At 42.8% G+C, this 25583-nt stretch overlaps 2 protein-coding genes and 1 long non-coding RNA gene across 9 annotated transcripts in view; all 3 read right to left on the bottom strand.

The window, feature by feature from the left end:
• PPFIA1 (PTPRF interacting protein alpha 1) overlaps window positions 1-1039 on the bottom strand; it is a 59666-nt gene extending 58627 nt beyond the window's left edge. For 2 of the 5 annotated variants that reach the window (XM_049821264.1, XM_049821266.1), the window contains exon 1: window positions 149-1039. The gene's annotated coding sequence lies outside the window, so the exon portion shown is untranslated. The remainder of the gene's footprint in view (window positions 1-148) is intronic. The other 3 variants (XM_049821265.1, XM_049821267.1, XM_049821268.1) reach the window with 3 other exon arrangements.
• A 3699-nt stretch (window positions 1040-4738) lies between these two features.
• Window positions 4739-15760, bottom strand: LOC126047518 (uncharacterized). 3 transcript variants are annotated; one of them, XR_007508578.1, is made up of 5 exons: window positions 15487-15760; window positions 14074-14159; window positions 13228-13374; window positions 9304-9398; window positions 4739-5539 (listed from the first exon to the last, which is right to left on the bottom strand). It is a non-coding gene; the product is annotated as an uncharacterized LOC126047518 (long non-coding RNA). The 3 variants fall into 3 exon arrangements; XR_007508576.1 differs by lacking the exon at window positions 14074-14159; XR_007508577.1 differs by lacking the exons at window positions 13228-13374; window positions 14074-14159.
• A 4265-nt stretch (window positions 15761-20025) lies between these two features.
• Window positions 20026-23962, bottom strand: FADD (Fas associated via death domain). The gene is made up of 2 exons (XM_049821280.1): window positions 23436-23962; window positions 20026-22954 (listed from the first exon to the last, which is right to left on the bottom strand). Exons 1-2 carry the CDS (start codon window positions 23734-23736, stop codon window positions 22668-22670), a joined length of 588 nt encoding a protein of 195 aa, XP_049677237.1. The 5' UTR covers window positions 23737-23962; the 3' UTR covers window positions 20026-22667.
• Window positions 23963-25583: the final 1621 nt, after the last annotated feature.

The following is a 25583-nucleotide window of genomic DNA, read 5'->3' as shown; positions in this document are numbered from 1 at the left end:
CATTTTAAAGAACAATTAAACTTATTCCGAGCCTTACTGTGGGACCCCTCAATCCCTTGAAGGACTTGGAACAGCCTGAAGTGCTTTGTAATATTTTTGTGCATGATTACCATCAGCCCTGTATTTTCAACACCACTATGTTATTTACCTTGCTCAATAAAATAAAAAGGCTTGGAAAACAGGCCCCAGGTTTCCTGCAGTACCAGTTCTTCTCTGTTTTTAGTAGTTTTTAGTTATCCCAAAAACCCCTTCGGATTGCAAAGCATCCATTCAGCTCTAGTCCAATGTCTGTTTAATTGAAACACCCCGTGCACGTGAAAACAAATAAACCTGCCGAGAAAAGAGCAGATCCAGTAAAAAGCAGCAGCAGCTTCAGCTAACTAGCTAAGTCCCCAGAACACAAGAATGTGAAAATCAACCGTCTCAGCTTCCCATCCCTCTATTACTGGCCCATAGGTCCTGCAACAGCTGGGATGGGGGAATCATGTGCTGAGAAAATGAAAAAAAAAAAATATATAAAAACGTAGTCTGATGCAGTGGTGCAACAAGCTTCAATAGTTCATCGCTCATAAATTCCACTCAGGTCACAATCGCGTTATTAAAGAGAGTACGGACAGCATGGGAAGCCGGCACGAGCTTTCTCGTAAAGGATTTGGAAAAGCCTCCCTTCTTTTCTCTTCTATTAATTCCAACGGGAGGCTCTCCTTCCAGTTCCCTGGGTCTTAGTTCAAACATTTATAATCCCAAGAGCAAGGCGCTGGTATCGCTTTGGAAGCCGAGACGGGAGACCTGTTGTTTCGTCCGCGTTAGTCCTCCACCCGTGCTCGGCCCGGCCGGTCCCACCGACGATGCTCCGGACCCGAGATATCCAGCCGAGAGGGGGTAAAACAAACCCGCCGAGAACGGAGGCAGCGCCCGGGAAGCACAGGCGGGGGAAGAAGGCCCCGAAAAGAGACGGGGGGGGGGGAGCACCGGTAACTCGCCGCTCCGCTTCCCCGCGGCAGGGCCCGACAAACAAAGATGCTGGCTGAGGAGACGGGGCTTTTCTGCTTTCTCCCCCCCCCGCCCGCCCTTCACGGGGAGCGCCGGGCCGGGCCTCCCTCCCTCCCTCCCTCCTTCCCCGCCGGAGGCCCCAGCGGCGCCGGGAGCTCGGCCCCGCAGCCGCGGCAGCCCCGCTCACTGCCGGCTCGGGCTCAACGCAGCCCCTGAGGAACGAGCCCGGCCGCGGAGGCCCCAGCGCCGCCAAGGGCCGACCGAGCCCTCCCTCCGGCCCCTACCGAGCGGCGGGGCAAGCTCCCCCGCGGCGGGAGGACTCGCGTCCCTCCGGGCCGGGCCCGGCTCCGCCCGCCGCCGCCTCCTCCTCCTCCACGTCCGTGGTGGCCGGCGAGGGGCCGGCTGAGGCCGGGTAGAGGCGGCGGGATGAACGTCCCGCGGCGGCGACCTGGGTCCGGCGGTGCTCCGCCGCGGCCCTCAGGGAGCGGCAAAGGTCCCTGCGAGCTCGGACAAGCCCCGATCGCCACCGACCGTCGCCCGGCCCCCGACCTGCCGCGCCGCCCCGCCGCGCCAGCACCGACCGCCGCCGCCTCCCGCTTCTCCCGGCGCCCTCTGCGGCTCCCCTGCCTAAATCAGTGCGGGCCCACAATGCACCGCGCGGGGAGGCTCGGGCGCTCCTGCCCTCCTTTTCCCCCCCCCCTCGCCACCGCCCTGGGGCCGCGGGTTCGAGACCCGCTCTGCCGGGGAGCGCCTTTTCCCTTTCTCCCCTCACGAGTGATACTCCCGCCGCCCACGGGTGTCCGCCCCAAAGGAGGGCTTGCCGCGTCTCTTGGAGCGGAGCCCCGGCGGGTGGAGGCGGGCTCGCTGAGGGCTGAGCAACAGGGCAGGACCGGAGTCATCGGGGCTGTGGGTGCCGGAGTGGCCCCGCAATCGCAAGTCCTTTCCCGGGGCCTGCGTGTCGCGGCACGGCCCTGCCGGGCGGGTCGGCCCGCTCCTGCCCAACAGCGCGGGCAGCGCCCACGGAGCGGGAGCTGGGCCCTGCCCCGATCCCTCGGCCCGCCTCAGCTCGCCCTTTCTCGCCCTTCACCTGCTGCCCCGGCCTCAGCCCCTCCACCACAAACGTTCAGAACTATCTGGGGGGGCGGTGAGCCCCATGTTCGCGCCTTGGGGCTGACAGAGCTGTGAGGGGATGGTTTTAACCCAACGAAACCGTGTAACTAACGGTTCTGTGGTGAGCCAACGCCTGCTTGGGTCTCCGGGCCCGTGGAAGCGGCGTAACGAGCCGTCGTCTGCCGCCGTAATTCGCGCGACGCGTGTGTGCTGGCCAAAGGCTTGGCGTGGGCGACGGAGGCTTCTCCCGCCTCGCCCTGTGAGGAAGCCATGACACCACATCCTCAGCACAGCTCCAGCGAGGGGCGACTTTGCCGGCATAGCTTATTCTCCATAGGAAACAGGGTTTGGCTATGCTGACAAAAGAACTCTTTTTTTAAAAAAATTTTTTCCTGTGTAAGCTGTTTCCAAAACAGCATATAAATGTCTTCCACTTGCGTTTATATAGTTTCTACTCTATTCCTGGAGGATCGTGTTTCTAAAGCTTTTACCATGCACGTGAGGAAGGTTGGAGTTTGTAGGCTAAGCTTAGGAAAATCTCTTTCCTCTCTTCCGTTTGTGTTACTACTATGAATAAAGCATTTGCATTTTGGACCCTATTCTTGCTCTTATAGCGGAAAGCTCTGAAAAGCATCAAGGGCCAGTTACGCACACAGAGGCACGTCATGCCAAGAAGTAGCAGTCCCTGCGCTGGAGGTTGTGCAGATTTGTGACTGGATTACATGACACTTAATTTGTAAACACAACATATTGACACCTAGCATTGGATAGAAAGGATCATTAATGAGTCACTCTTCCCTCCCCCAAATACGAAAATCTTTACAATTACAAATTGACTACATTGTGCTCTTTCCCTTTGTTATTTGAGCCTTTAGGGTGAACTCGGGTCACATTTTTAAGCTTTTTCACCACAGCCATGAGGTCTAGATTCCCCCCCCCCCCCCCCTTGAAGTTTCTGATGTAATCACATGACTCTGGGAGCTAGAACTTTAAGGAAAAAGCCAAATATTATGAGGCCCATTCCAATCCCGAGCTCTGCCAAATACAGGTTAGCACAGATTTAACGCTGCGTAATACACCATTGAAGTGTAATTGTATAAATACCGATACCTGACTTTTCAATACAGAAAGGGTAGCAAAAAAATTCCAAAATCAATTGTGCTCTTCCTGAGGAAACCTCCCAACGTTATGGATTAACCTGTGTTGTCAAATAGTCTCAGTATAGCTCAATGCTATTATTTATAAGCTTTGATGTATTTATATTGATATATTTAGAAACGTATAAGCTTCGATTTTAACATAAACTACTTAAAATGATCATGGGAGGGGAGGAAGGCAGGCATCATTCACCTGGCCCTCTCCTCCAACCTGCTACTGAGGGTTTAACCCACACTGAGGGTTTCTTGCATATAATAAGCACTAATGTAGAACTATCAGCAAAATCTGGGCCATGCTTGTGAACCACAGCAACATATTTCTGCGGTCAAACAAAGGCAGTTACTTAATGCTTAAAACTAGGTCCTGAAGATTACCTTGAACATAATCAGCTCTTTATTTCTAGGCACATTTCTACAGATAGATGCTTCTATTTCATTGCCCCAAACTCTCTCTTTGTCTTTACCTGCATCAACAAAATTGTCTCCCGTAACTTGCATGCAATTCATCAGCAACTGTATTCCTTATACACCACAGGTGCTGATTTTGTCTGATTCTTTAAAGAAAACAAAAATACTCTGCCAGCTCGACCCGCTTGTTGAACAGTTAAGCAAACCCCTAGTAAAAATACTTAAACCCTTCATATGCAAGTGAAAAACAAACCCAGTCTTCGAAGCATGGTCACAAATACATAGAATGAAAATGTATTGGCAGAAGAGGAGAGATGGTATTTCCTTACCTCTCAGACTAGCATTTCAGATAATTTGTTCCTTCCTCTATAATGCAATATTCAGGAGGGTAATATAAAAATAGAAATAAGTCAAATTGATACCAGTCTAGCAAAGTGAGACCTTAAAAACTGAGAAGCATTTTAAAAAACCAAAGAAATTCCTCTTGCTCATTATTTAAAAAAAAAAAAAGCGATAGTAACTTTTTGGAAGATTAAAGTTTTTTCCCCCGCTATCTTCATTTTGTTGTCGCTTATACTGCAAGTCTAATATCAAAGTGACAGCCTGCTTAATTTTTAGCAGAAAGCCCTCAATATTGAAAATTACTGATTTCATTGTGAAATCATTTATGAATAACAGTGTAGGCACCAGCTCTTCAAATAATGCCCTGCAGGCAAAATAGTCTTTCCACCTGTAGTGGCAGAACAGCCATTTCGGACAGTACATCCACTGATCTGCTCTAGGTCCAGTTTATACAGTTTCTAGATTTCATGCTTACACTTGCACAAAAAATATTTTTGAAGCAGAGAAGAATATTGCATGTTAATTCTGAGAGGAGGAAAAACATATTTTACAGACAAACTGGTAAAGGTATATGAAGAAATGCTAATTTTTTCTATCATGCTCCAAATGGAGATCTGCAGCTGAACTATTGTGCCTGAACTATGGCATGCTGAAATTTTAAATAAAACGTGCAGGCATAACAATTAAAGTATGCTAAAATAAGCTACCATCAACTGATAACAATCAGGTATTTCTTAGGCTTCTTTATTACCAGAAAAGCAAAATTTTTCCACTGACAAAAAAGAGCATGGAATTTCATCCCAGCCAGATTTTCCACACTGCAGATGCTTCAGTGGTTTCAGAAATTTATTTCAGAATTCAGACTTTTATTCAGAAGAGAACAATTTGTAGGATTTGGACCATAACTACTTTTGGAAAAGAAACTGAAAAATTACAAAAACTGCACGTTTCAAAGTATTTTCAAGAATTTAAGGGAATTACCTTGTTGCCATTAATTGACAAGCAATGACCAGTTCCAGCATAGCAACAGAGATCTGAATAAGAGAGCCAGCGCAGGCAATTGGTTCCCAGTGCTGAGGTTTTCCCTGTGGCAGGGTCACTGCCGAGAGCTAAGTCTTCACTGCTGACCTTACAGGTTGTCCCTTGCCCCGTCCTAAGCTGAGGTCTGAATTTTTGTTCCCTGCGAATATATTTCTCAGGTGCGTCAGCTGTGGTGGTGAGAGCGATGTAGTCACAAGATACCTTTACTGATGGGACAGTGCTCGTTATTTTGTCCACATGCTTTGGGAGTCAGAGTTCAAATGTGCTGAAACTCTTTGACCTGGCTCTGCGTAACCAATGTTGCAAGTCGAGGAAGTCCTTCCAGGTAGGAATCCAGGTGGACGGTGCATGCCAGGAAAGGCAAAATCCTCACCTTTCATCTTGATTACTTTTCCTGTACCACTTCTGTGGCTGAAGAGGACTTCAGTCTAAGGAGCTGTCAAGGCAGCATCTTCACAATAACGTGTTCAAGCAAAACCTAAACAGGGCTGAAAAATAAAGTGGAATTTACGGCTGCACGAACAAACACAATTTCACTTCAACTCATCGCACATAAAAAAATGAAAACTAATAATGTTAGTAGAAGGAATCTGGCCTGATTTGATTTGCATTTATCGTATGAGTCGAATGGAGACTTTGTGAATGTAAAGGCAAAAGGTTAAACGCCATAATAGGGACAGAGTTGAAAATCTCTATCAAATTGGGTACTGCAGTACATCCAGTCAGATTAACTGATCTCAGAGCCAGGTCATGTAGAATAAATTAATAACTGAACCTCGGTGTTCACCTAGATCCTAAAAGATGTCATTACATTTTCTCTCAGTTGAGGATGACTTGGAATGTGGTTGTTTTTTCTTTTGAAACTAAGTTTTGTTTTGTCCTTAAATGGTTAAAACCAAAAATAAACAGTCATACCAACTATAATCACGCTTCATTATGAAAGCAAAGAACCTACCACGCAATTCCGAAATGGAGAATAAATGTGAATTATCTCAATATATTAATCTTCACTTCAACCAGTTTGTTAACAAGGCACAGACACTCTCGCATTCAGCTTTCTCAGCTCCTCACATGTGTGGTTGGACTTCCCATCTAAGAGGCAGGAGGTTTTAGCTGTAGACCCTCCTCAGCCTCAAGGAGTTGTCACCTTTATCTTTGTCACCTTCAAAGCACGTATCGCTCTCTATGCAGGTTTCAGAGGAGAGATGGAAATGTCAGTGGTTAGGCCACTTTCTTCAGAAATGGGTTTCAGCCTCAGGTGGGAACAGAGTTCCCATGGCATATAAATGTCTGCTATATAAAAGGGAGGCACTGTCTCCTCATGTATAAAGAGCTAGGTATTTATTCATGCCCAAAAGGACGGCTTAGTCCAGGAGGGAACTTGAATCCAGAATATCCTATTTAAGGAATATGCCTCCCATGTGACATACTGCAAATACCTTCGTTAGGCACCTCACTTTGTCAATGCTACACTCAAAGCCCAGACCGTGGATACAGCAGAATTTCTGAGGCGCCTCAAAAATATCTAAAAGGCCTGATTTTGAAGCCATATTGCTCTCCCCACGCGCAGTTCACCATAGCCCAGAGCAGATCAGCATAGGGTCAGGGCTTCAAATGCCTCAAACACAACTGAATAATCAGATCTTTGCATAAGGCTCTGTGTTGCACATAATACGCATGAATTAAAGTCAGGAGAACTCCCAGGTTCTGCAAATACCCAAATACCAAATATTTCTCAGCATTCCTATTTACTTTGTAGTACAAGGAAAACAGTTTCCTTTTTTCTTCCTCCTGGGGATGTAACCCAAGATATACCTATGACATGAAGAGCACTAGCAGCTCAGATCTTTTTAACTAAATGCGTATGATGTCTCTTTTGTAAGTTCAGCAAGAGGTCTGTCTCCCTGTCCATGTCATTTAGTGACACATAACACTTGTAGACATGTCCAGAAAGCCATACTCTACATCAGCTGACAGCAAGTAATCAGTTCAGGGGCCCAGGTTAAATATCTCTCCACTCTTTGCACCTCAAAAAAACATGATGAAATCCAAACAAAAGCTGTTAAAAACAGGGAGGAGGGGGGAAAAAAAAGCTTTCCTTTCCTGCCACATGATAAATTAGATCCTAATGTTTATCCAAGGTCAGCAAAACAGCAACCTCTTCCTGCCAGCGAGTTTTGCACGGCGAGGTGTCGGGGTCCGGCTATGCCGGCAGCGCGGTTCTGAGGACAAACACCTGCTGCCACCCGCTCGCGGTGAGGAAAAGAGCTGCTCACCAGAAGGCGAAGGAGCAAAGCTCTCCTCCGTTGGCTTCACAGCAGTGCGGGGTTGCATCCGCTGCCGTCTCTGCCCACAGAGTGCTTTATGGTTCATTTGTACTGAAATTTCCTTTGTGAGCCTCAAAGCCACCCTACGCCAGCACAAAACCTCTGCTGAAAATAGTCCAAGATCGCCTACGCATTTTTTTTTCCTTCTCAGTCGAGCCAACGGTACCTTATTTACTCCTTGTCCTTTATAGATGACTTAATGACGTATCAGCAAAATGCATTTTGAACACATTTCAGGCATTTCATGCCAAAATGAATAGATGAAAGAACAGGATTTTTGCCAACAGCGCTGATTATTCTTTTGTCAGTAGATAGACGTGACCTGGACTATTCTGTTACCGTAACAAATGTCTCCAGAGGTTGCTAGACAGAAGAGACGCTTTGCCTGAGGGAGAAGGCATGAGAGGGGAAGAGGCTGGAAGGTGGCCTATAGAGAAGAGGATGGAGGTAATTAATGGTTATGCCCATGTATAAAGATAAGTGCACTAGTAAACGTGTCAGCCCTTCGGCAACAGAAGCCATGACGTCTAGAAACCATGCCTTGACACGGTTCTTCTTTACATCAACATTTTTTTTTATATAATGTGGGTCTACATGGATCTGTCAGATTTAGGCAGGCATAAATCAAATCAGAATTGGCTGCTCTAAAATTTCAGAGGGTTTTGAGTTGGACTTACTGCATCTGATCGGAAGATAAGTCTCCACGAAACACACAAGAAACTGGAGACATGCAGAAAACTCTTAAGAGACCAGATGAACTTACACGATTTATTTTAATGGGAATCATACCTACGTCAAGACCATAAATATTTTCTAAATTTAGCTGCTATTCCTGCAACCAAAAACACATATGCTCACTCAAGTAAAAACCCACTGAACTCGAAAAGGTTTTCAGCTTAGTTTCAGCTTCAGTTGTGCAATTTGCAGTTCAGAATCATTGCAGCTGTTGTCTTTTTTGTATGGATTTACAGCGGCAGAAATCCCCTTGAGCTAGAAAGCATTTCTAAAGTGAAGTATCATTTATTTCAATCTGGAGTGAAATATACCCCAAATGCCTAATGCAAAAGTCGTCTACACTAAGTGACTGTACTGATTTCAGCACATCTTCAAATAGGGTTTTTGGAACTATAATGAAAGATATCTACCTAAAAGCGTATTCAGTTGTAAGTTCAGGGCAATAGGGCTGCACATTATTTAGCTACACATTTTTTAAAAAAGGAATACTTTCAGGAAAGGCCAGATTCACGTGACATAGTTGTGAATAATATTGGAAGAAGAAGCTGTCTGGAGTCAAGAATTCAGAGCCAGCTGTGATAATGCAGCTCCTGACTAACTAGAACAGGTTTGGATACATTCCACCTGGCTGACCACCTACATCATGAACCCATTTACCCTCGGTTGCCTCTGTAATCAGTGGAGCAAGAGAGCCACTCCATGGGAGTGATTAAGATCTTTGGTGTGGTCCGTGAATCACCCGCTCAAGATGCTTGTCTCTTCTCATTGACTCCAGAGCGAGCCCAGGGCAGCCGGACTCCGGCCGTGGGAGCCGCAGTTAGATGTCTAAACCAGCGTGAGAGGAACCTGGGCTGGGATGCTGGATACGTGCGAGAAATAGCACAGCTTGCTTGTAGGAAAGCAAGCAAAAAGAATGTGAATGTCCATAGAAATAAGCAGTGCTGTTATCAGCTTCATTGCTTTGGATTTAGCAGCCCAGGATTTGTCTGTCTTGCTGATTTTAACTGGTCTGGAATTAAATTACTGCATTTGCAAGACTGGAGCCTAGAACTTCAGAGCCATGGCAATCTCTCAGGATATGTAAAAAGTCAATTACCAAGAAAAAAGAATTATGTTCTTTTTATTCCAAACCACCTTGTATACGCATGCAGTGATGCCAGAGTGAGGTCTAATGACACTGAGCCTTTTACCTGTTTACTTCACAAGAACCCAAGAGAGAAGGGGAGTTCGTTTCTATGTGGATCATTTCAAAATTGAGGCTTCAGCTTTTAGAATGTTTTGAGACCTGTTAAGGGAAAAAATAAAAGATTGTATTATTTTAATAATATATGCAATGAGCTTTACAAATAGTCTGACTAGAGCACAAAGGATTTGCTTGTGAAGTAACACTTCTTCTGTTCCTGTAAATCAGAGTTTGAAGGAAAAAAAAATGATTTTTTTTTTTTTTTTTTTTTTTACTTTGCTATGAGAAAGCTCCTACTGTTTCAAGTGGCTTTGGAGTAGGCACTAAGCAAAGTGGACCATGATTTCTATGTACTCAGGATCCTCTATTATTAGTCCTTCATGCTGTAGTAAAGTAGATAAAAGCATTTAAAAAATAAAGAGCTCTCAAATAGCACTTAAGCCTATTTTTAATCCTTAACTGACTAGATTTCAGGTGATAACATACCTTTCATTACATGCACATTGCCTGCATGAAATTGTATGCAGCAATCACTATCTTCATTATTCAGAAGTATGCTGAACTATTAAACCTGTTTATGCGAAGATAATAATGTAAGGTATTAGTCCCAAATCGTATGTGTGTAAACAAGGCAAAACAATTTTTCTGTGCAACCAGCATCAGCTTATAGGCAAATGAAAATGTAAATAATGCTTTCAGTGAATCACTAGTTTAGGTACATGAGTTAAATGTTTATTTTCACTATTTTAGAACTCCCCACTGTCTTCACAGTACTTACTAAAAATATTCCTTTGCTAAAATGATTTGTCTGCGATGGCGACTAAAAACCAACACGCCCTCAAAACGAAGTCATAACAAAAACTTCAACAGATAAAAATTCTAAAAACTATGGAAAATTGCAATGACAGCAATGTGTTTTGCCAAAAAACATCCCCAGTTTCAAGGTGATCCTAAGGCTCAGATGAAATTGTCTGCCAAAATATATGATGTATTAAACTGCTATCAAAGAAAGTTCATTTCCCAATATTATTTTCCTGTTCTGATTAATAGCGATTCTGCCTAGGCAGCCAACTCATTTAAAACTTAATTTCACCTTCGGCATTTTGAGAAGAAGGTTACTAGGTCAGGATCTGACATGGAAAATAAGTATAGGTATAAGCCATATAAGAGTAAACATTCAGCTCAGACCACCTCCTAGTAGCCTTGAGCAGCAGAGTGACATTTAAAAGCAATCAGAGTCAGAAGAGAACCTTCAGGGAAAACAGACAATACTTTAGAAAAAGCAGCTCTACTTCTGCCAGAGGAAAAAACCAAGACCTTTGGGAACAGTGCTCAAGTCAACTTGAAACAAATATTAAGAAAAATAATGGAAATAGAGTAAGCGGTACTTCTCCTCTTTCGCAAAATTATCATAGTGTCTTTTTAAGTAAATTCCTTCCCTGTGTGCTTCTGTATTGGTCTGTCCTTACCCTTCCGCATTATACCTGCACCATAAAGTGCACACTACTCTTGACATTTAACTAACCAACACATGAAAGGTAGCGCACGCCTGTCAACATATAAGCCTAGAGAGCTGCAAGGGGTCTCATCCTTAGCTTTTGAAGAAATGCCATGACTTTGAGCAAAATACCGTGCAAGTCCATAAACCCAGAGCGTGCAGGACGCGACCTGGGCGAGACGTGCAGCGGGGAGGAGAACCCGCAGTGCCTCACGGGGGAGGCAGGATGCCAGCAGCATCCTCCCTAATGTAATGTAAATAATAACAGGAGCAGTAGCTGCCTCTGCACCCCCGCCCTGTTTGCACAGGTTACCCCCACTGCTGGCTTCACTTTTCCCTTAAAGAAAGGCAGTTTCAAGGTTCCTGTCCGAAATTATAATTTTAGTGCTGCTACGATATCCTGGCGTTGAGATGTACGCGTTAAGGATGCCTAAGTCCTTGTCGAAGCATCTTTTTTAACAATGAATAAAACCACGATGAGACCTTGCATCCCTTCTTGGCTTGCCAAGTGTCTGTTACTAGGCTGGCCAAATTTACCTTCCCCCTCCAAAGGAATCTCCTCTGGAAAACTTACAGTCGGGGAGCAAGTTTTAAAAACTGAGGAATGCCTTCTGCAGCCCTTGGAATTAGAAGTTTAGGGGATCCAGTGCAATCAGTACGCATAGTCAGAGAGTCTAAATACCAGTAATTCTCCTCTCAACTATAAAGGCAGTGTACTTCAGTAAAGTCTCCTCCATCAACGTTATGTGTCGCCATGTACAATACTTATGTCTTCCAGAGAGAATACCTAATTCTTCTGACTTCGATAGCAATTTTTCAAACATACAACTGAAGCGGCCAATTTCTGCATCACCTTCCAGAAAACAAATACCTGTTGTTAGGACCAGCGCAAGACATACGCAGCTTCAGATAGTTACTACTGAGCAGTACGTATATTGGAAACTGAAGCTGTAATGAATTATATTAACCTCCTGTTTGATATCGGCATAAGATGGCTTTCCGTCTGTCCAAAAGGCACAAGTGCCAAGTCCCAGCTGAGGCCTGGCTTTGTGCGTACAGCGGTACCCACGCTACAGCGGTGTGCACAGAAACTCATGGCCAAGTGGCATCCCGCAGAGACGGCAGCGGCGATAGCGGGGATAACAGTGAAAATGCTCTCCTGCCACGCACCCGCTCCTATGGACATTTATGAGCACGAACACCACAGTTCATATTGCTTGCTCTAACTGCAGTCAGACTTTATATTGTTGCGTTTATATATATCTATATATATTTACATATAAGGTTGTGCTTCTTGACCGATCCCTGTGGGTCACTCCTGTGAGTACAAGCATCTCACAGGAGTGTCTTCATATCCACCTGAGGTTTGATCCAGCGTGTCCTCAGCTGCCATTAAGGTCTTCGCATGTAGTCTTTTGACTCATCTTAGCTCCCAACAAAAGATTTGTCCCTGTGTTGTGCCAGATAATACTCTTAGTCACTCGAGTTTTCTTTTTGCCTTTTTTCTGTTTGCCTGAATGCCTTGTTCCTTTGTATGGAGGTATTTACATAGCTTTTGTCAAATTACAATTAATTAATGCTGGCAGTTATTAACCAAAAAGCCATTTATAATCTAGCTGCTGAAAGTAAGATTGCATGGCATGTAGCTTGCAAGAGAAAAAAACAAGACAAAATATGAAAGGTAGTCCTCTCCCTGCTCTTGGTTAAGAAATCATTATTTCTAGGAAGGTGGACAAAAGCTGAAAAAGCCTTGCGCTGTCTTAAGTTAATCCTTAAATGAAGTGAGAATAACAAAAAAAAACATTTAGGAAATGGCTGAAAGCCACGTGTAAGATATAAAGGGGAAAAACTCATAATAGAAAAAACAGCAGACCTGACATTGTTCATCTGCGCCATAATAAGCAGGGCAAATTATTTATTTCAAAGCTAAATTCCTTGTTCTCCTGAACACAGTTCATATTAAAGACCCTTTGACCATACCATCTGTTTGCATTGTAATTCACATTTAGAAGAGTCAACATAAATATTGACTCATGAACACGTTCTAGCTTAGGCCTGTAAGTTAAGCTGCCACAATACACTTAAGCTTTTGCGCAAAGAGCTAGAGGAATATTGGTCACTTTTTCCTTTTGTGTTACGTACAATCAATCAGTCAGTACTCCAAATACAGGTCAGATCCTCTCCCAAGTCCAAATAAACTTCCCTTTGTCCCTTACACGATTTTAAATAACGCTGCCTAAAACTTCCAGGAATCATTAATGTTTCTTCATACGTGAATGTGAAATATTAAGTCTAGCCAGGGTGAGATTAATTTGGCGGTTTTGGTCTAGTGAACTGTTGCCCTTGCCACAAAAGCCATCGAGGAACTTGGCACTAACTCGTTCTTTGTACTTTTAACCTGTGAAGCCAAAGACTGAAATGGCAGCGACTTACCTATCTTCTGCCACAATCATTTAGGGGCACCATGAAAGTGCCTGCAGAACAAGAAGGAAGGATCCTTCCATTCACTTTGGTCAGGTATATTGTTTCGAAACCACACTGTGATTGTTAAATCATTTTTTTGGTGTCTAGAGCTGCTGCCTGCAAGATCAGAATTAACAGGGAAGAGAACAGAGGGTTAATGTCAGCATCACAGATTTCGTATTGACCAAAATATTAGATTGAAGGAAAATACTGAAAATTATAGTAACCAATGACTGCTCTAACGTATAATAGGAATTAAGCCAACTCTTGCATTTAAAGCTGCGAGATTAAAGTAATGGCTTAAAATCACTTTCGCTCTGCCTCTTGAAGATGCAGCAGCTGGCCCTGAATTTGTACTTAATATTTAGTGTTGGCCCAGAAATGCAACATAGCTGTTTCTAGCAAAACTAGGGCTGCTCCTGGAGATTGTCATAGGGATATATTTCTTTACAGAAATAGTATACAGCTTATAAGTGGTAGACATAAGTTTGGGAAGCAGTACTAAGAAATAGCCCTGTCAGGGAAGTCTTGTATTCCAGATTAAATCAAATAAAGTTACTTAAGGGTGTGCGTACGTATGCATATCTATACACACGCTATATACGCACACGTAGAGACAGGTCTGTGTATATACACATACACAAGTGTATCAGGACTTGGGAAGCACGTCATTTTCATGACCAACACTTTCTTTGTCTCCCGTAATAAACTGTACAGTTTCCTTTCACCAAAATAACACGGCACGAGTTTGATCCCAATACAGCTTTAAGCTGTGTACAAACAGTAATGTCCCTTGCATAAGTATTCAGCATTTACCTGCTACGTGTCCATGGATATTCAGCCAATAAGGGGAATATTCAGCGTGATACAATGAAAATAAGTTCTGCAGTACCAGATTTTTGCTGTAAACAGAATCATCAGATTTTATGCCAGCCAAAATCTACAGTGAGAATTTTAAGTTTTAGGAACCAAACCCATTTGTAGGATTGGGTTGTTTTATCATACATTCTGCAGAACGGTCAGGATGTCCAGTAGTTGCAATGGGGAGGGTTCCTGACTCCCAATTTTAAGTGCTCCTAAAGATAGCATCTCTTGTCTGTCTCAGTTTGCAGCCAAAATGCTGCAGAAAAGCCTGCATATAGAGACACCAGTTAGTTCTTAGCAAGGTTTCTGAGTGTACAAAGGAAGGGTTTTTCAGCTCCTAGGGCTCAGTTCGGTTGCATGATTAGAGGCTTTTTTGTCTGCCTTTAATAATGCCACCTTTGTAGTACCAAAAGACGTGACCGAAAGAAGCTGGCAGCGTTCTCCAGCCAGCAGCTCCCCATTACTTCTCTCTGCATGGAAAAAACAGGAAACTGCCGCCACTGCTGTAACATTTGACATGATAACGTTGCAAAAACAGGATATTCCCTGACCTGCTTACAGGTGGCACTTCCATCCATGCCCGTTTTTCCCTTGCTGAGATTATCGTATCCTATTCGAATACAGTAACGAACACCGGAACAGGCTGTCTGAATAACTAGGGATGATTCAAGCAATGTCAAAGTCCTCTTCAAACCACCAAGAAAATCAGTGTTTGTCCTCCCTCAGGCTCGTCTGTTATAATTATTCAACATTTAATGATGTGCGGAGGGATGATCTTGCAGGAGGGAGATAAGGGATGAAAGTAACCTTTTAAAAGAGAAAATGGGACAAGCCTATGGGGCGCTTCAGGTACCGTTTAAATAAAAGAAACTGTGATCTAATTTCTCTATAATTCTTTCTCTAGTTCCTCTGAATTAGCCTGTGGAAGCTTCCGAGACCTCGCAAAGGAAACTGAACTCCTCACAATTCAGACCTGAGCAACAGACATCAGACATGGCCGGTGAGACCTCCTCCGGCAGAAGACATGACACAACCCTATTTAAATCACCAATTATTAAACCAGTCACCCTTAAAAAAATTCCATTTGACCTAAATGCAAGTAACCCTAATAATAATACTTTACGGTAAGAATACTAACCTAGGTCATGTGCAAACAATGGCATTACATTATGTGCCAAGGCAAACTCAGGATTTTCAGAGGTGTTGATTGATATTAAAATTGGTTAAGTACTCCAGCTGTTTCTGTGGTATCTACTTCAAGACTGTTGGCCCAGACACTTCTGCAAACCTTAATTCATAGAACTAAAGACAGGTAAAATCTGTCTTTAGCTTTCAAGCTGCAAAATGATCTGGCCAGTAACTTACCCAGTGGAAATGATTACCGGAGAATCAGGAATTTCGAGGGCTGAGGATTTCTCACTCTGATGAGGATTCCCATGTCCATTCCCAATTTAAGCAAAATGAGGAGAAAGGAGGAGATATTCCTAGGGAGAAGAATCACGATCAGAGTATCCTATGCCATGCTCCCGCTGCTTTTAGTTACGCCCCGAGGCTGTAGGGAAAACATGCATCAGCTACGTATGCCGAGGAGCTGAAGGACGGTTTGGGATCTTGGCTAAGCACCGAAGTGGCTTGGACACCTTCCTTCCACAGCGTTTTATTTGTGTACTGAATGCAGGGTGGAAAATGAGGATCCCATCCACAGAATTACTCTTCAATCCAAGTCCATGGTTTGTGGGTGCTTCTTGCTCACATTAAGGTACTTAGTCACATTACTGTTTTATTATGTTTGTCTAACATGAAACTAAGGGGTTTAAATTCTTATGCACTGATCTGGTCTCATTCGGTCACATGAATAAAAGTTCGGAGTGAGTCAGGGCTGGAGTGCTGGTGACTATGAAGTTCCAGGAAATGAAAGGAAAAAAATACTGCATGGAGTGAAGGGCCTTACAAATACAGTCATCTAAGGTATACTGTAACATTTAATATCCCTTAAAATTCACAGGCCAGTTGTGGAATTTGACATTTCAATTTAAAGAATCACATGTACCATATAGAGACATGACATTCTTTAGCGTCAAAGTGCTGTTTTTTTGTAAAAAATAGGATACGTTTTACAGAAAATCATACCAGCAGGACCATAGCGAATAACTTATTTAGGTGGTATATAACAGAGCTGCAAGTAGCCATTAGCTAGAAATGTACACTTTGTTGGTTTTAGCTCTAATTAGTTTTAATTCATCTGCATATATATTAGCTACTTCATGCACAAACATGCAGTTAGACACACAAGTTTGAATTTTACCGTTCAAGCTGGATACAGAAATGGAAGCGCCACGTGCTAAACTGGTGGTTAGAAAAATGTTGAAAGTAAATTTCTTAATGTCTAGCCCCGCTCCCTCTCACACGCCCTGTCCCAGCGGGGCAGTGGAACCGAAAGGAGAGAATTCAGTCAAATTTCATTTTACATTCTTGCACTCGGAGCTCGGATTTTTGACACGGTCACCGACCGGAGACTGCAGCAAATCTCACAATTAGTAACAGCTTCCAAACATTATTCAGCTGGCTGGGATAGCCAGAACTTAGGGTGCTGCAGCCACATGCCCCATGTACTGCCGTGCACGGCGGTTGCCATGGGAATAATGGCTTTGGGGCTAATTCAGGCTATCCAGGGTTTCCCACATTAGGGGCTTCACAGCCAGGAAGCTGTGACTAAATTCTGCTCACATCGAGCATATAACATCAAGAAAAAAATATAGAATTTGGATCCCAGAAACCATGGGCCCAGACCTACCAGGTGCTGCACCATTTTAATTCCCATTTTCTCTGCAACTTTTTTTTTCAAAATTTGGCAATATGCCTAGAAGCGACAGGAAGCACCTCGCAGGGAGACCACTGGTGGGGAAAAAAAAGATAAGCCTTTAGCTCGATTGTTCAGATATTTCGTTCTTTTTTTATTTAACAGATGCAGAAACCTATTCCTTAAAAAAAACCCACAGTTTTTTTTAAAGTATTACAAATTCTGAAGAAGAATGTGAAAAAGATGAGCTAATTTTGAGTAGAACTCTAAACTGAAAAGCCTGTAAATACTCAAAACCTCAAGATATCAATGACAAGAAAAGTTTTGTAGGTTAATTTTTATACCAGAACTTTCTAATGGTTTATATGCTCACTGTATATAAAATCTGGTACCAGGTTTGCATACAAAAAAAATCACTTTTGTACAGAAACAGTCTTCATACATCCCTTTGGACAAATCTTTGCCACAGGTAGTGTGCATGCTTGCAGAACAGCTCTTAAAACCCTTTTAAAAGTTAGACCACAATAAGAAGTGCTCACTTATTAAATCCTGCAAATTATTTTCTGAAGTTAATAGTTCTGCTGGGATCAATAGGAATAATGGAATTAGGAAGTGGAAAAGAAAACGACATTATAAAAACTGTGAACATTTTTAATTGCAAGATTATTGCATTATGTAAAAGTTCTGTAAAACCAGGCTCACCTGTAAATAAAATGCCTACCACAGAAAGTCCCAGTTGGATGTTTTTTACATCTCTGACGACAATGGTCCAATTTTATCTCTGTGTAACTTCACATAGCACAAGAGCCTGGTCTGAAGGCTTGAACACTATGAAGTCAATAAAAATGCCAGTTTGATAACTTCTTGAAGCATTAGACATATAAAGTTGACATTAAGCTGCTTTCCTTGGCAAAGGTACTTACTACATTGTACGGGAGATGTAATCCTCAAAACCTCTTTTAGAGATGTTATTTTTTATATACCAATCTCTTCAGAGTCTTAGAGAACACATACGAAAGCCTTAATTTTACTGTAACTGCTGGTTACTCTGAAAGCTGTCTTAAATACTGTGTCCTGCCAGAAACACCGCACCACCCTTTTCTTTGACAAACTAAACACCAAGCTGAAAGAAAGGAAAGCCACGTTACCATCCACACAAGAACTGTACACAAGGCTTAGTTAGAAAACGACGAAAAAGTTATCAACTTCCAACACTGATCAAATCATAGGAATTGCCAAATTTAAACTCAACCAGTATTAACAACTTAATATATTATTAAAATACATATTACATAAAATTTTACAAGAACAAGCCTGTAATATTTTATGTCTGTTTTAAGAAATTAATGTGTAATGCTCTCGAGAATGAAACTGTGGCACAAATAGCTCTGTGGATGAAACTGCTGCCTATTTAATCATTAAGACTGCCTGTAAATTTATTCCACGCAGATTCCCACGCAGAAGCCTGCATCAATCTGCACTTTCCTGGCAGCTGAGTAAAGCTGTGCTTCCTTGTCTCTAAACCTACAATTCCCAGAACACATTGCAACACACCCTCTTAATGTTAAGTAATCCTCAGTTACGAAAATTTTTACAAAGACAAAGATAGATTCTTCAAAAGTTCTTGAACCTTTACTCAAAACTCCTTCCTCTACCCCTCCTCTCACCCCCACAACTCCGATTTTTATGGTATAGGGTTGAAACAGTGAACACGTTTCTGTAATTCTACCAGTGCAACCTTGCAATAAAAACACTGGCAGAGAAAAAAGTAATAAATCAAAGAGGGAAAACAACTTAGAAAAGTATTTGCCATGCTGGAGCACATTTTAGGGCCATAGGTGATCCATGCAGGCAGCGAGAAGAACAGCACAAACCACCTTTTGGTAATTGTGAAAGAAACTAAGACAGTGATTAGAAATAAATTTAAATTGAAAAACACTCAACCAAAAAGCCTGAATTAAGAACATGCTGAGTGCCAGAGAGAACTCTGAGATACAGCATGTGTTACTAAGCTTTTTACGTTAGACAATTAAATGGAGCAATTAGATTTCAGAAAGTAGCCAATTATTTTAGGACTGAAACAAAGGCTGGAGGAAATACAGCTGCCTGTGTGTGGGGAATGGAGAAAAAGGAAAACAAAGCATTGCATTTGAAATATTAATGACAACCAATTTGTGTAAGAGGATTTTAATTAAAAATCTAGAAAACTTCTTTTAACTCAGTAATGAAAATAATGCAATTTAAAAAAGAAACACCTTAATATGCAATATATAATTAATATCTTCAAACATCATAGGAAATGGCAAGCAAGTACTGAAGGGGACTGTGAAGTGACATGGAAAAATAATCCTCCAAAATGAAAATTCTCCTGTGATGACACTTTTTACCCTCAACACGTTTTGATGTGTTGTTTTCTCAAGTCTGTAAGAAAACAAGACTTTCAAGAGACCAAAAGGAAAAGGTTTTAGTAATTCCTCACAGGCAGATACTCTTGCAGAGTAGCGTAAGAGAATTTGATAGAATGGATAATTAAGTTGCTTGTCTTACGCATCCAAAGCTTTTAAGTGTGTGCTAACCCTTCAGTGCCGGTATATACTTCACAGAACACCGAAGCCTCTATCAATTTAACTTCTGAACACATCCTCTGAAAGCCTGGACAGGTTTAGAATAAGCTATAAGCTGTGTTTTTAATTAATTATAAAACAAATACAACGTCCTTACCACAGCAGAGTAAACAATTGGAAGGCACTAACTCACAGAAGGCTTTTCTCCCATGCATGTGCTGCACTGCGACTCAATTTTAGGCTCCTGAGGGCTGGCAGAGAATTTTTTTTTCTTACACTTCCCCGAGTGACAGCATTCAAATGCTACTCCTGCTAGGAAAACTATAGCCTTAGTACTTCTGAGAAATTCAATGACAAAGCTTTTTGCCCTTTTTTTGTTGTTTGTTGGGGTTTTTTTTTGTAATGTTCCAAGAAGGACATTAGTAACATAATGCCTGCTTAGCACCACTCCTTGCTTTAAAAGCATCCTTAACATTTAACTTCTCCCAATTAGAGATTTCATCATAGACAGCAGTCCCATAATCTAAAAAACCAGTCCCATTTCTTTTAAGGAAGTATTCTTTTAATGAAATGTGCACAAAATTATACAATATAAAACTTTAATTCAAGTTATAAAAATATAAGCATTTGAGTCTAAAATACTTGTGTTGAAATTAAAACATTGCTAACTGGATCACAACACAGTTCCTTACAAATCATACCCTTTTCCCTTACCCCTCCCCCCAATAAAAAGTTTTTGTTCCCTTTGCTCCATTTTGTTCCATTTGCTTTTGTTCTCACATAATCAACTTTTTAATCACTAATAAAAAGGTTTTAATTGGCCCTGAGGTACTGCACAGATCGGTGCAGTCTAGGTCATTGCTTTCATACACAGCAAAACATCCACCATGTACAAATCCTTAAAGAAACAAGAGGTTTTTATCTTCTGAGGCAGAACATTTCTTGTAGCTGATGAGCACTTGGCTACAACTAACAAGTTATTCCTACTGATTCTTAAAATATCCTGCTTATATGCAGTAGGCAGCATACTTCTTTTCATATTCCAGATAAATCTATCTTCTGTGAACCAGGAGACTTATTACAAGTGGATAAGAAAAACATGTTACTGGACAGATTGAACTTGGAACTGTTGCAGAGCTGTTTCACCACAAACATAACTCATCTTGCTAACTTGACTTCTACTCCACTCTACTCACAAAGATTGCTTAGAGGCACGATGGAAAAAAGTCTGAAGCAATCATTTTCTTTAAGTACTGTAGAACGAAGACTGTATCTATTAAACAAAAACCTCCAAAACACTTGAGCTAGTCATTTAGCTGAAGTGCAGTGCTGTATCTCCTACTGAAGTCTGGAATTGACAGTCAATACTGACAAGCATTGGAGCCAGTACTTCAAGAACTGTACCTGCCCAAAAGGCAGACAAGTGGGAACTTCCGTATTACCCATTGCTCCTTTGCTTGGTTACTATCACTGACATTTAGTATACTACGATTAGAAAAATACTTGTAAGAATCATTAAGGAAAAACCTTAATGAAAAGCTAAGTTCATACTACAGCAGTTTCCATTAACTACAATCAAGTATTCAAGTGTCGTCATCTAAACTAGAGGCACCAACTGCAACAAAAACTTGAAAATTATCAATGTCACACTATTTATGCAGAGTAGTGGTATATTATATGCTGACACCTGGCCTTCACAGTAATGGCACCATGTAAAAGAACCTGAAAGGAGCTAAAAGTCACACAGGTACACAAAAAGAAGCCTCTTCAAGTATCTATTTATGTAGTTAGAAGGATGTTTGCAGTAACAATCAATCCTACTCATTCAAGCAATAATGATTTCAGAGGACTTTCCCCGCCTTGCACAGGGGATAGTCCCCAGAGGCCTCTACAGCCCTGCATGTCTTGAAGCTTGTGCAATTTTTCCAGCCTTAGGTTCGGTGTGAAGGCCATTTTTTGAAGTCTGTTCCAAATTAAAGCTGAAAGCTGAATCTGATCTCGTTCATAAACCCTCCTTCCTCAGCAAGTTGCTTACAACCACATTCAAAAAATGTCAAGGAACAGGAATGAACTAGAAAATTGCAGAGGACTTGGAAGAGGTATTAGATCTGGAGCAACTTTTGAAGAGAACAAACTGTGGCGAAAGACAGCTGATCTTCACAACATATCCCTAGAGAAAAGACTATACTATATATTTGCTCTCAGTAGGCCTTCACACCTCTCCGCTCAAAAGAAACCAATTTGTTTTCAAGGTTTTTGTTACAGTACAAAATCTTGTTAACCAAGAGCACAGATAACTGCAGCTTACTTATGAGGTGAGCTGCAACTTCCAGCAGACATGACCAGACTCTGTGATGTAGGTTAGGAAAGGATTCCTAGTAAAGAATCTTAAAACATTCACAGCAGTAAAAAGAGGCTGCTGTAAACATCTGTGAGACACGTTTTTTTTTATAGTTTCAGAACAACACTTCCTTCAGGATGATGAAGGCATCATTGATAGAGACATTTGATTTCAACTAGTTCATTTTCAACCTAGGCACATTTTCTGCCAAGAAAAAGCCACCATAATAGTAAACAGCCCTCTTGCACTGCAGTCTTGTACTGCAGACTGAGCTACAGTCATCTTAGTATCCCTTTTTGGAGAGCAAATGTATTCAACAAATTATGGAAGGTAGTATCTTCTGCTACTCAGAAAGAAAACCCAGCACACACCTAAGGAGTCTACTCCTTTCACAGTAGTTATACAAGGCCACAAAAAAAATTAGAAAATGTCTAAGCTCCCCATTTTTTTACAATTTTTTACAGAAATTTTACAGTTGCCTCCAAAGTGTCCCACGGATATATTTCCAGAGAAAAGATATCTGCAAAGTACCTGCAGTAGAGCAAATCTTGTTTTCAGGTGAGTGGTAGAACAAAAGTGTCAGAATTTCTACAAAATGGAGTTTAGGTCTTCTACAAGTTAAAATCTCTTAAAGGAAGCATCAAACTACAAAGCATCACCTGAAAAGAATTTGGTTTTATGTTAATCTTCATCTGACCACAAATCAACCTATTAAGTCACATAAATTAATGGCAGAATAAGTAACAGAACCAATGATATTGATCTTGGTTCAGAAGAGTAGAAGGCACTTTTACTTTTTTCATTCATAACTGTGGGACATGGAAGTGTTTTTATATTGATTTCACTTGGTTCCAGTGTTCAGTAGCAAGAGCTTCTGTTCAACTCTGTCTGCCACCAAATTCATATTACAGTCCCGAAGAGCTATTATTAAGTCAGGCACCTTTGCATCTTTTCCCTTCCATTTCTGCCACTCTCGAAGTGACTGAAACAACTGTTCACGCAAGTTAAATGGATTGGCTGCCACTATTCTGTCCATTTTTACTTCGGAAAGGCCAAGTTTTCGTATCAGCATTTTCCAGTCTCTCCCGACATTTTCACATATGACTTCAATAGCTACCTTCTGAAGACCTGAAATAGCAGAAAAGTATCAAGTTAGTGATGGATTTACTAAGAAATGGGAGAAAATTTTTACAAGTTGGGTTTTTTTGGTTTTTGTTTTGTTTTGTTTTTTTTTTTTTGTTTTTAGCAAAATGCTACCACTCTCGCTGCATTGCACATACTGAAAGTCACACCACGTTCTGAAAAGCTGCTGGATATACTCAGAATCCCAAGTACCTAGCACGATTTCCAACCCACCATTCAATAGAAAAAGGGAAAAAATTTCCACCCCAGAAAGCTGGAGCATAAGCCACCTCACGGTACATTTCCAGGGTACAACGCAGTCCCCTGCAGCAGTTAGTAGCAGAAGCACCCTCAGCAGTGGGCTCAGCTACAGGAGGCAACTGAGGGCAGCCGCGCTCCGTGTTTGCTCTCAGCATACCCACAGCTAGAGGATGCGTACAGATTTGCTGGGGAGGGAGGGGAGGAATTAAAAAAATAATCCACCTACGTTTTTCATGCACATCGGGCTCATCATCAGGATCATTAACTTCTCCCTCCTCTACGAACTGCTTTAGCTGTGAGACCAAATCTTCTCTTTTAATGCTCTTAAGCAGGCCTTCAAGAAACGCTACCTTGTCGCTTGTAATCACCTGCTGCTCGAGAAGGATGGCGAAGAGCTCGCTGCCACTTCGGACAGCCTCCAGCTTCCTTTTCCCAATTTTCCCCCGGCAGAGAAACTTCAGGGAAGAAAGCTCATTGTCCGACAAGCTCGAGGAGAAAGAGTGCAGCAAAGTAAAAAACGGATCCATGGTGCCCAGGCCTCACACCGCAACCACCACCAGGCCCGGGGCGGGAGGCAAGCCGTGCGGTAATGGGCTAGCGGAGCCCCCGTCCCCACCCTCCGGGGGCGGACTGAGGTCCCGTTTTCACACAGCGGCTTCCCGGGAGGCCAGAAAGAGCGGGGAGACGCGACCTGACCCGGCTCGGCCCCGGCGCCGCCGCAATGGCGGAGGGCTGGCCCCTGCCCGCCGCCCGCCACGGCCGTGCCCGGAAGTCACGTGACGAGGGCGGCAGCGGCGCCAAGGTTCCCCCCCCGCCCTAAGATGGCGGCGGCGCGGGCGGTTCTGTCACGGGCGGTTCTGTCAGGGCCGGCCCCTGCCCTCGGCGCCGGTTAGGCTGGTGTTGGGAACCGTGCAGTGCTCAAAAGCCCTCGGAGGCGAACGGGCTTGTTTTGTGATGCCGAGTAGAAAACGTGCGTTGGAGCCGAGCTCGGCACGGCCGGTCTAAGGCTGTGCGGGAGGAGCAGGGCCGGCTCCCGGCGCCTCAGCCTTGGCCGAGCCCTAAGTTGAGGGAGCTGTGGGTTCCCCGTTTAATACAGAATTATGGGACTTATTGTGAGCACCCGCACCTACAAGGGTTACTTTTTTGTTTTGGGTTGGTTTTTTTTTTTTTTGCGAAAGGGGAAAACGAGAGGTGCAAGGACGAAAGGACTCGCTCGACGAAGAGCAAGAAAGGCCACGTCGGAGCCCTGCTCCCAAAGAAACACTAGTGCCGTGGGGTTCCTCCGTGGCGACTGCCCAGGAAAACAGCTTCTGCCCTCTGTGCATGGCCTCGGCTGCCCCTTGAGACCCCCCCCCCCCTCCCCCCCCCTTCTGGAAACACAGGGCTTGCAGCCTGGGCTTTGTTCCTCACAAAGATTAATTGTGACATAAAATAACTCCTGACCTTTAAAAGGGAAGAAATAGGTCAAGTATTAAGTCCCTGTATTTTAAAGGCAATTTTTATACAAGGTGAAAGGTTGTGAACTTCTCCTAAATGGGAAGGTTCAAGTTCATCCCATGGTTTTGTAGGTCCCCAAAGTTCAGAAAAATCACAATGTTTTTTCTTCACAGCACGTGTAGGTATTTCAGAGATTTCCTTGTTCCTTCTGTGAATACTGGGATGTTGATTCACCAAGCTACCCCATTACTGAATTGTTTCCAGTACAGCCTTTAATTTATTATTGTTGCAACACACAAATAGACCTATGGTCCTTGTCATAAAAAGATTGCTGTCTCAGATACACGCGCTTAAGCGTTATCATCTTCCGCATCTCCTTCTCCAGTCTCACATTCCAACGTGAGGAACAACTCCCACTCCCAAAATATTTCCAAAACTCCCACAGGCACAAGCCCTCCTTAGATAAAACCTCTAGATTTTCAGCATCCTGTTTCAGTCTGTTATGCAGAGCTAGGCTTACACATGGTCAAGAAAGCCAATATATGAAACTGGCTACATGCATGAAACCCATCTGTGCAGCCACAGCAGTGGGCACAACGATATAAGAAAATATGTATTTCATACTGAATACAAGATTTGTTTCCCATATAATCCTCCCACGTTATGTGAACATCGGGCAGCCTTGTCTCCTCCAAGTAAGCATTCCCTTAAAATAATTTCCTTTGCTACAGCATTAGCAATGTTTTCTTTGATTTTTAACCAGATAATCCCAAAATTTGCTATAAATTTGGGACTTCCATCAGCCTCCTTTCCCCTCCCATACCTTATGTTCTTCATCCAGGAAAGATGTCGGGGCATCTAATCTGACAACCTTAAAAAGCAGCTAACGTGCATATTACTCCCAGTCTCTCAGGTAAAATATTGAACCTGTTTAAAA

Source organism: Accipiter gentilis, chromosome 17, assembly GCF_929443795.1.
Source record: "Accipiter gentilis chromosome 17, bAccGen1.1, whole genome shotgun sequence".
NCBI classification, from domain to species: domain Eukaryota; kingdom Metazoa; phylum Chordata; class Aves; order Accipitriformes; family Accipitridae; genus Astur; species Astur gentilis.
Note: the sequence above shows the minus strand (reverse complement) of the source record. Positions and strands in the feature narration are given on the sequence as shown.

What these genes read in the sequence shown, in the direction of transcription:
- FADD (XM_049821280.1), bottom strand. Translation starts at nt 23,736, where the DNA reads ATGGATCCGTTTTTTACTTTGCTGCACTCTTTCTCCTCGAGCTTGTCG. An exon ending in GCCCGATGTGCATGAAAAAC is followed by an intron (nt 22,955 to 23,435) that starts GTAGGTGGATTA and finishes CTGCTATTTCAG; the next exon opens with GTCTTCAGAAGGTAGCTATT.